This window comes from Galleria mellonella, unplaced genomic scaffold, assembly GCF_026898425.1.
Source record: "Galleria mellonella isolate WM207_F2 unplaced genomic scaffold, CSIRO_AGI_GalMel_v1 utg35, whole genome shotgun sequence".
Taxonomy (NCBI): Eukaryota; Metazoa; Arthropoda; class Insecta; order Lepidoptera; family Pyralidae; genus Galleria; species Galleria mellonella.
Window position 1 is genome coordinate 4,497,614 of NW_026442082.1, and position 11,444 is coordinate 4,509,057.

The window sequence follows — 11,444 nt, forward strand, 5'->3', positions numbered from 1 at the left end:
GAAAAACTTGTTGATTATAATAGAACTCACACACTGAGGGCGTAATATGTATGTGCGTGTGTGCGTGCGTGCATGCGTGCGTGCGTGTGGGTGTGCGTGCGAGCATGAGTGCCTGCGTGTGGGTGTTGGTGGTGCGTATGTGTGTTTTAATTCACATTATTTGCTTTGTAGTACGCGACAATTATGTAGTGATATCAAATAATATTATCTTCTAATGAGATAAGCGGGTGGGCTCAATTCTAATTGGGAATTTTGTAAACAAAACTGAATGCTATGGTCATAAGGTTTGGTTTAGATGTATGCTATTCTTTATACATCTTAGTATGGAAAACAAGCGTTTTTTACGTTTGATTGCATTCATGCACCATATTGTCAATGTGTTTTTTGATAAATGACAATGGAATGATACCCCCGCCCGCGCTACTGGTATGCGCTGGCGGGGCACCAGTGAAGGATGATAGGTGAGGATGAAAGCAGGCCAGTTAGCCCATCGTGACGAATTCCACTAGAACTAACCACGATGGTTTCCAGGGGGAATCGCGAGGAGGTCTACTTGATAGGGCTAGTACTAGGATTGCTCATCCTCATCATTAAGATTTCCTTCTCCCCTAATATCCACCCCCCCCCCCCCCCCCATCCATATTACCCATGCCTACTACTTAGTCATTAGCGTATTTAAGATTGTTTTACCATAGAAAAGTGTATATGTATTCTCTAGAGATTTCTTTAAATATTAATATACAATATAATACAGGCAAAACTGAGTTGGAAACATACCCCCCCCTGTCCTCTCAAATATGTACTTAAGTAAAATATTGTAATTTAAAAAAATATGAATGCAATGAATTTTTTAGTCCTCTTTAAGGACCTTATTTTATCAACTTAGAATGGCAAACAAGCTGACGGTCCACATAAGACATAAGTAGTACCATGGACATAACAGAGTATACTGTTTCGCCCATGATACCCTCCATGCGTTGCCATTCCTGAGGACTCAGGTGTTATTCCTCTGTACCCAGTAAATTCACGCCATATGCCACCCTTCAAACCGAAAGCATGCACAGCCATGCAAACACAGCTGCTTCACGGTTGAAACACGAATGGGACAAAGGTACCCAAGCAATCGACTTTTGTACAAAGTCTCTCCCTGCGTCCGAATATGTGACATTTCCAGTTATATGCGATTGCTTAACGTTTATTCGTACTCTGTAGAATTTAAATATAAATCCTGTGTTTCTTTATCAAGCCATGAGTGTCTTACCTACATGTACATATAGATTGACACATATATATCGAATGATAGTCACCATATCGTTATCTATTCATAATTATTAGTCTTTTGCTATTTTATCAGTAATGAAATGCCGTCAAAATGGCCGTAACGCGACGCGGATATATCTTTAGTGCGTTTTTGTTGAGTGTTCTTAGTATATTATTAATTATAGTTGCCATAGCAAGTGATAGTTGGGTAAGTATCGATGCACACCGTCAGGATTGCATTTTTGTTTGCGTGTCCAATTGCACGTATGTAATCGGACGATATATGCCTCTGTCAGGTATTGTATGTATTATGAATCTATGGATATATTGATATATACTGCCCTGTAATCCCGGGATGGGATGTGGCACCCTTTCCCCGTGGGTGTCGTAAGTGGCGACTAAGGGAATTTAATGCTTGAGCGATGAGCAACAGCGTGCTTCTTAAAACATTATTAAAGCCTAACTGTGACTGTAAACACTGCCAAGCGTGGTAATTTTTTTTTTAATGGATAATAATGGAATGGTAATCCCACCCGCGCTATCGATATACACCGGCGGGGCACCAGTGAATGATGATAGGCGAGTATGAAGCAGGTCAGTTAGCCCATCGTGACGAATTCAACAAGAATTGTTCACGATGGTTTCCAGGGGGAACCACATGGAGGTCGACCTAATAAGGCATATTAGTAGCAATAGAGCTGTCAAACTCCATTGCTAACAATCCCTTTTCCCTCTACCTTTTTATTCACCTGTGAGAAGCCGTAGCGGTTCGCCAGTGTAAAATAACTGAGGGCTGTTTCAGATAGTGTCACGTGCGTCGGAGGTGGGCCAGGAATTAGACAGCCACTTAAGGTATGGCTTGTTTACGGGGTTATGGCAGGATTACACGTTAATTACGCCCGTAATGAGCACATTACACAGTAAGTAATGTTATATCTTATTACTATTGTTAGTGCTGTTTAAATTAAACTTTCATAAAATTTATAATTACTCGTATAGTTTTTTTATTAAAAGAAATAATACTTAAAATGCTTAAGTTATGAACTCATTACAACAGTAGTAGCTAGTCATATTTTTTTATATATTTATCTAGTTGTAATAAATATGTATATTGCATTGTGGTCCCAGCATAGAATAGGCCACTCCTTACCTTCCCCTAGGTGTCGTAAGAGGCGACAAAGGGAGGTTGAGAGATGGTCATGTTTCTCATGAGTAGTGTTTCTCTTAAAACATCTCTAAAGCCTAACTGCGGTTGCCAATTCGCCTGCCAGGCATGGCAACCACTGGAAAACCCCAAGGGGGAGGTTTATGTTCAGCATTGGACAGTTAAAGGCTGATATAATGATGATGATGATATAAATATTATATAAATATTTATATACTAAATTAAATTTAAGCGAATGGCTGTAAAATTGTTTTATTGTTTTCCATCTTTCTAAATTATTATTACATTACCTGTATACCTTTATTACTATTAAAATTCATAAATTTTCAGTGACATGTGTGCCTGGTAAGAACGCGTGTGCTCAGAGTTGCAAAACGACAAGAGAAGCGAGACTTACAGAGGTAATTATAGGTTTTATCTACATCTACACTAATATTATAAAGAGGAAAGATTTGTATTTTTGTGTGTATGTATGTTTGTAATGAATAAACTCAAAAACTATTTTGCCGATTTCAAGAATTCTTTCACCATTAGAAAGATACATTCACCCTGAGTAACATAGGCTATATTCATTGTTAGGAGAGATTAGGGATTCTTACTAAAACTTTAGTAACGTAACTCAAGGTGTAAAAAATGCTATAAAATACCTTTCGTCGTGTGCGCTGCGGAAACTATTGGTGATAGAACAAAATATGTTTTTACAAATATTGAAGAAAATATCAATAACTACAAAAAACGTAGCGATACTATATGTCCAACTATTATCGTTATGTCACAATAATCACTTTTTAAAATGTTGTAAAAATGTCCACCCGTGCGAAGCCGGGACGGGCCGCTAGTCAATACATATAATAAAATCGTAATTGATCGCTGTCTGTACATAGGAGATATGTATATAAGAAAAACGATTATAAGGAAGCTTTATGAACGCAATGGAACCCAAAACAATAACTTTTAGAATATTTGTCTGTTCGTCTTTACGTCTGTGTAAGCTAATCTCAGAAACGGCTTAATCGCTTTGAATGCGCTTTTCACTAATACGTTGCCATTTGCTCCACTTAACATTTAGTGTTTGTTTTATTTCAATCGGTTCATAAATAAAAAAGTTACATCAATCTAAAGAATCACATATAAAATGCTATAAAATAACCGATCAGTTGAATTGGCTGGAACTTTGTGAAGGTATTAGGTACGTAATTATCATTTAAGTATATAATACAATATAAGACCGGATTCATGATGAGTTCCAATGGCAATGAAATACGGGAACTACATAGAAGCGGGTAATGCCGCGGGAAACGGCTAGTTGTAAATATATCTACTTAATTTGCTATTTCTTGTTAATATAAAGGATTGTATTTTAAATAACTCTTCGACATAATGCCTACAGTTACGTTTTATCATCGCACCGCTGGCCATCGACAGGAAATCCATCCTCATAGTCTAGAACCAAAATGGTCACGCACAGTGCGGTTTCAGATGAGCTTCCTCCCGGAAACGCTCTGGTTGTGGAATGATTTTCCTAGACATTACAATTCTGGTGTTACAAGCTTTCATAGGCTACGATACGAAATGAAAACCCCGTTTACAATCAGGCGGGCCGTATGCTTGTTTATTTATTTATTTTATTTATTTAACTCTTTATTGCACCATAAATAAAAATATACAATGATAAGTGAATAATTCAAATGAAATACAGTAACATAAATACAGATTGAAATATACACATAAAGGTACAAAAGGCGGTCTTATCGCTAGGGCGATCTCTTACAGACAAACTTTAGTTAAAGGAGAACAGATAGATTTACCACCATAATAGTATAAAAAAAATCCTACTCTCGTGAAAATGATGTTTGCAATTTTTAACCTACTCATGTTGAACTTGAATTAATTGAAGTTGTTCCTATAGGAAATAGTTGACTCGGCAAATTTTGTTTCGACCGTTATCAGCCGCCTCAGCTGTTGCTGTATATGCACACTTCCAGCGAGATGCACCTATTATATACAGCGCTGATTTTCAGGCGGCCCCTTAACTCATTTAACTTTAACATTCACGCGGGTCGCCAATACCCATTTTTCGGATGGGAGACTCAATACACTGATCAAAAAAATTAAAAATAAAAACTAGAATTAAAAAATAATAAACTCTGAATGTAAAAGGACAATTGACAAGGACAGCATCATTGTAAAAACTTAAAAGAAAAGAACGCGAAGCGTCAATTTCTCAGCAGTTTAGTTCAGTAAAGCCTCTATGAATGAGCTAGTATCATTACCACATTATCATTAACAACATATCAGCCATTATCCGTCCACTGCTGGACATAAGCCTCCCCCATAGACTGCCATAAGGAACAGTCTCGAGCCACCTGCATTCACTGACTCCCTAATCTAATCACAGCTTATAAGAAAATAATAACATTCACAGGTGGAAGCATTGGCTGATGGGTACCGACCGATGGTTACCTGCACGTCTGTGACGTTAGTTAACACGGAAGATCCATGTAAGTGTATACATTTTTTAAAAATAAAAACTAGGTTAAGAGGAGAAGGGAATTCTTTTCTTAATCAAGTTGGGGTCGACCCCAATTTCCTATTTAGTAGTAGACTGAGGTCGAACCTGTTTTTAATGACGATAAAAAAATAAACAATACGAGGTCGCCAATCTTTAGCTGAGGGGAGGGGTATCTTTTTTTTATCGTTTTTTCGTCGTACCGTCCTCGCTATTGGATACGGGTGACGGAATGCCTATACAAGAGGGTACATGGTGGACGCAGTTTAGACGCAATATTTGAGAAGCATTAGGAAGGTACTACGGCCGGATACTGCAACAAAAGAAAGAGTATGTGGTCGGCCCCCGAACTGGCGACCTCTGCTGTCTACCGGTCTCCAGTTCGAGGGACGACCGATCACCGGCCGTAAAAGATGACACAGGGCGTCTATGAAAACACAGAGGGGAGGAGGTAATGATTGTTAGTAATTCGGACTACCAATCATATTGCTAGCAATATACCCTATAAGGCCGACCTCCACGTGGAAATACGACGGCCCGATGACTTCCAGGGTGGCCCACGTGGAGGTCGAACTGACAGAGTATATTGCTAGCAATATGATTGGTAGGTATTACTTACAAACCCTTTCCCCCCTGAAATAGTGCTTAACACGTTGCTTCGTGTCTCGGGTTTCGATTCCGAATGGGATAATTTGGGAAATGATTTTTTTTAACTATCTCAAAAAAAAGGTCTGGGTGTTCTGATTTGATATTTACAACTCAATTTTTTTTCTGCTTCCAGTACCAACTCCGCCTGTGATATCTTTCGTTTTCTACTTGTTCCTACTTCTTGTGGTAATCCTGCAAATGCTGTTCGCGATATTCTCTGCGGGCTTAGCTATCATCAACTCTATTAAGAATCCGACCGAACCTGTATTCAGTTTATTAGGTAATTAGAATAATTTATTCCAAAAAAATATGTGTAAACCAATATTCATTTAATTAAATACTGATGGAATTGCCACGGATTTGTCACTACAAATCACCCTTCGACAAACATAGCAGAGGCACTTCTCTGCTATGTTTGTCGAGCCGAAGGGTGATGGCTTTCATACTATCATATGTAAACGCAGTGCCTCTTGTTTAGTCACCAGAGGGAGACTTTGTACAAAAGTAGATTGCTTGGGTACTTCTGTCCCATTCGTGTTTCTACCGTGAAGCAGTTGCGTTTTTTCATGGCTGTGTTTCGGTTTGAAGGGTGGGATATGGCGTGAATTTACAGGGTACAGAGGAATAACACCTGAGTCCTCAGGAATGGTAACGCATGGGGGGTATCATGGGCGAAACAGTATACTTTGTTATGTCCATGGTACTGCTCATGTCTATAGCCGACGGTTACCACTACAGCGTGGTATCAGAGATGTTTCCTCCCACGAACATTCAGGTTATGGAATGAGCTCCCTGCCGAGGTTTTCCCAAGAGACTACAGCACGGGGTTCTTCAAAAGAGGGATAAAGATGTTTCTTCAGGATCGGTAACAAGCGCGTAATACCTCTGGTTCTGCAGGTGCTCATAGGCTACGGTAACCACTTACCATCAGGTGGGCCGTATGCTTGTTTGTCACTTCAGTGGTATAAATTTTTTTTTGTTACTAATACATATTATTTTATATTTCTTGCCGTGTGGTTTCAGTATAGAATGGCCATCCCTTTCTTTCCTGTGGATGTCGTAAGAGGCGACTAAGGTAATTTCACAAATAACAATTGGGAAAATGGTGATGATGATGATGATGATGATGATGTGTCTAGTATAGAGTAATAAATTAATTCTACTATTTTTTTTTACAATTTTTAATATATTTATCTCAATAATCTCAAGGTTGCCTCTGGTTCAACTTGGTGACAGTAGGCCTTGGGATCGTAGCGCTGATGATGTTCGGCATATACTGGGCCACCTCTGGTCTACAGGAGCACCTGGCATTCTCATTCATAGCTCTGGGCTCCTACCGTCTTTCACCGTCGCTTGGCTACTCATATTGGTAAGTGCGTACAGTAATTTTGTCATTATAATGTTAGCTGTTAACTATTCAGTTCTGAACACAGGCCTTCCCTATAGACTGACTTTGTCATTGAGGGGTACAGTGATTTCCTTGATATGTATTAATACAACTAGTGTAATATTTTTATATAATAACTATCGGTTTGATTTACGTGTAATTAGATCGATAAAACTCGACTAGTTTCGGAATCAATTCGTGATCCTTAATCATGAGCGACTGTGACGCGAGCACAACTGTGATGCGAGTATTACTAAAAATCGCATTCCTCTCCTTTCCCCCCACCAGAAAGGTAGGTTAGATTAGATTTAATTTGGTAAAAGTCCCAAAAATGAACTTATTTCTTTATAAAATCCTTACATTTATCGACTCATATTGGTAAATTTTGAGATTTACTAGTAAAACCTTACCAATATACGGGTTTTTACAATAACAGTTACGATACAAAACTATGTGATTTTTATTATATTAATGTAATAGTTAATTATGGATTGACATATCATCAAACGTTGACGATTAATGACATAGTTTTAGCTGACTGCATCATTAATAAACTGGTCACATAACTCGAGGAACTGTCAATTAACAACGCAGTGTAGTATATGTAATCTACCATTAATAAAGATATCAGGAAAAGTTATTTAATATCACATTTTAATAGTGCCTTTTTCTAAATAATAATATGAGATATACATACATACATAATTGTCACGCCTGTCTCCCATTAGGGTAGCCAGAAACAATGGAACGCCAAATGCTTCGATTCAAACAAACGAGATATATTTTTTTATTATTTCAGGCTTTTAATTGTAGCTGTTGTAGCTTCACTCCTGAACATTGGACTTCTTCTACTGAGGGAATATATGCTGGAGAGAGACCCACCACCGCCTACGTTGAAAATTGAAAATCACTCTGATGGCACCATATTTTTATATTAATCTACCTAGTATATTAAAAATATTTAAATATTATGAAATCACATTACAATTATGTATAGAATATTTCAAAAATAGAATGTAAAAAATCATTAATTATACAATAATTATAAATAACATTTACGACTGCTCTTTACAAAAACTGTTACAAGTAACACTATGTGAAAAAACGCATGTTTAACATGCGTTTTTTCACATAGTGCAATAAATATCAATTGTGAGACTAGATTGTTATAAATGATAATCACTGTGATTTTTCATTAATAAAATTGCTGTAATTATGAAAAAAACTTCACTAAATAATAACAAATTAAAAGTAACAAAAAATTTGGCATGTTTAATTACAACAACTGGTCTATACCTTTTGGTTCCCCTTAAGGGGAGGATATTAGCGTACTGAGAATAAAACTGTATAATTTATTAAATCATTAAAATTATGATTTTAATCTTATATGATTTATATTATATTACTTATATTATTATTTCTATCCAAAGTTGGCTTGAAAAAGCTTGTTTTTTTCTGCAACTTGAATGGCAAATAAGCTGACGGCCCACCTGATGGAAAGTGGCAACCATCGCCTATAGACATGAGCAGTACCATGGACATAACAGACATAACATGTTTTCAATGATGGCTCCTAATTGTTTTCTCAGTTTAATTATTTATTTCTTGTAATTAATATTTCTATAAATTATTCTACTGTCACCTTTTTAGAACAAAACAATGTATAGTATAACCACACTAACTAGACAGTTTGAAGTACGTGCGCTTTTATTTTGGGCTTGATTTGTCCTAATTTATCTCTAGGCACCACTTTTTACATCTTGGGGATGAAGAAAGTGATGACATATCACATTGTTATTCCATAATCACAAGTGGTACATTGGTGTGATTAAAAAATAATTACACTGTGATTTTTATTACACATTTAGAAACACAATTTAGAAAATAATACCTATTTCTTTTTTCTTTGTAATTATTTTGAATTAATTAATTTAAAATTTAGTTTATTAAATTATTAAATATGTTTCAATAAAGATATTATTAAGTCCGAACTTACATTTTTCAATGTCTACTATTTAAATATGTATTTTCACAGACGTATTGTACAATCATCATATCATCATCATATCTGTCACGCCTGTCTCCCATTAGGGTAGGCAGAAACAATGGAACGCCAAATGCTTCGATTCAAACAAACCTCTTTCGCTTCTTCCACATTCATCATTCTTGTCATACACGCTCGTCGGTTACGGGTACTTTTAATTTACAAATATAAATAATTTAATTACAAATATAAATAATTTAATTACAAATATAAATAATAATTTAATTGTACAAATATAAATAAAAACGGCATCTGAATATTTAATGAAAATTTATGTAAGCGAGCATAATAAAACTCAAGCTCTCAATAAAATTTGAAGAAATTTAATGCTCTAGGGAAGTTGCAAGTTTCTTTGAACAACAAAACACGGTTTTTCATACTCATATTTTACATTTAAACTCAGAGAAGATTTCAAGTTTAATGTGGAGGGAAAATATATTTTGCGAACTTTTAATAAGTAACTTTTTCCTTCATGGAATGGTCTATCTCGTGATGTGTTCGTTTCGTCCGTCGATATATAAGCTCGGATTCTTCAAAAGTAACGTGAAAAAGCACTTAGTGAGCGGCCATCTGGGGGGAAAGCGATTGTTAGCAATGGAGTTTGACAGCCCATTGCTAGCAATACATCCTATTAGATTAACGTGTTTCCCTCCACATGGTTCCCCCTGGAAACCATCGTGAACAATTCTTGTTGAACTCGTCACGATGGGGTAACTGACCTGATTTCATCGTCACCAATCATCTCTCACTGGTGTCCCGCCAGTGTATATCGATAGCACGGGCGGGGCTACAATGGTAACCCATTACCACAATTGAATGCAATTATCACTTATTAAAAAAAAAGTTCGGTCATCTGTTGAGACTGGAACATTCTCTTATCGGTTGATCGTATTCATGCAGCATGTTATCTATGTGTTTACTCAGGATAATATTGTCACCTGTCGTGTTATAATAAAAAAAAATGACATTAAATTTGATAGAATTAACATAAATGTAACATGACAATACTAAACCTTTCTAATTTTTTTATACCACTGAGGTGGCAAACAAGCATACGGCCCACCTGATGGTAAGCGGTTATCGTAGCCTATGAACGCCTGCAATACCAGATGTATTATGTGCGCGTTGCCGACCCTGAAGAAACCTCTTTACCGCCCTTTTGAAGAACCCCATGCTGTAGTCTCTTGGGAAAGCCTCGGTATAACCTCATTCCATAACCTGAGTGTTCGTGGGAGAAAACATCTCTGAAACCGCGTTGTACGCGACCATTTAGGTTATATGTTACATGTTACATTTTCATTATCATCATATGATGATCATGATGAACATTTCTCATTTCAAAAATCACCCGTTTGGTCGACATACATTCGCCCGGGGCCGCCCCAACCGATATCTTCACACTTTTGTAAGTAATTCTGTTATCCATTATTAATTTAATCACCATTCCATGGATACTTTCATTCATTCAATACAATTTTATTTTTGTAAAACGATTAAACTTTTGGTGTATCAGTAAAATTGGAATTTCTGAACGAATAAGTAAAGCTTGAATAAGAAAAATAATATTGGGAGTATTCTCGGGCTAACCGGATTAGAGCGATTCATCTTCGGACCATTTTGTGTAAGTTGTTGAATAAGCTGATTTTAAAAATTGTACGGATTATTCAAATAAAATAAATTCATAAAATTCATAAAAGAAAACGTGTAAATGCTATTACGTTTTTACATTGAACTAATTTGAGCCCGCTACTTCGTATGCATAGATTTTAGAAATAGGAAAAACAAAGAAATAGATCATTCTAGATCAGGTATTGAGATAAAATATACATTCGGTTTTAAGTTAGGAAACCGTATCCAATTGTATGCCGTCAAAACATATTATACCAGAGAGAAACTTTGTATAAAAGTCGTTGGCTTGGGCACCTCTGTCCCTGAATTAATGAAGAATGGCAAACAAGCTGACGGATCACCTGATGGAAAGTGGTAACCGTCGCCTATAGACATGAGCAATACCATGGACATAACAGAGTATACTGTTTCGCCCATGATACCCCTCATGGGTTGCCATTCCTGAGGACTCAGATGTTATTCCTCTGTACCCTGTAAACCCACGCCGTATCCCACCCTTCAAACCGAAACACAGCCATGCAAACACAACTGCTTTACGGTTGAAACACGAATAGGACAGAGGTACCCAAGCAAACGACTTTTGTACAAAGTCTCCCTCTGGTAAGTATAAGCTTAATTAAACTCAAAGAGATTGCATTTATGCTAACATCTTTAACACGCATCATCGGCAAATTAATCGATTACTCTAATAGCATAAAGGTGAACGTTCGACCTCCAGACTAGAGCTGATAGATCTTCTAAACTCCTCAGATTGAAAGCCTTAGCTTTTCTACATAATCGTATCAGTAACAAATTATAAAAT

At 36.7% G+C, this 11,444-nt stretch overlaps 1 protein-coding gene across 1 annotated transcript; it reads left to right on the top strand.

Moving 5' to 3' along the window:
* The first annotated feature begins 1,308 nt into the window (after positions 1–1,308).
* Positions 1,309–8,960, top strand: LOC113513400 (uncharacterized). The gene is made up of 7 exons (XM_026897391.3): positions 1,309–1,468; positions 2,063–2,180; positions 2,756–2,826; positions 4,851–4,926; positions 5,716–5,862; positions 6,792–6,951; positions 7,769–8,960. Exons 1-7 carry the CDS (start codon positions 1,373–1,375, stop codon positions 7,905–7,907), a joined length of 807 nt encoding a protein of 268 aa, XP_026753192.1. The 5' UTR covers positions 1,309–1,372; the 3' UTR covers positions 7,908–8,960.
* The last annotated feature ends 2,484 nt before the right edge of the window (positions 8,961–11,444 follow it).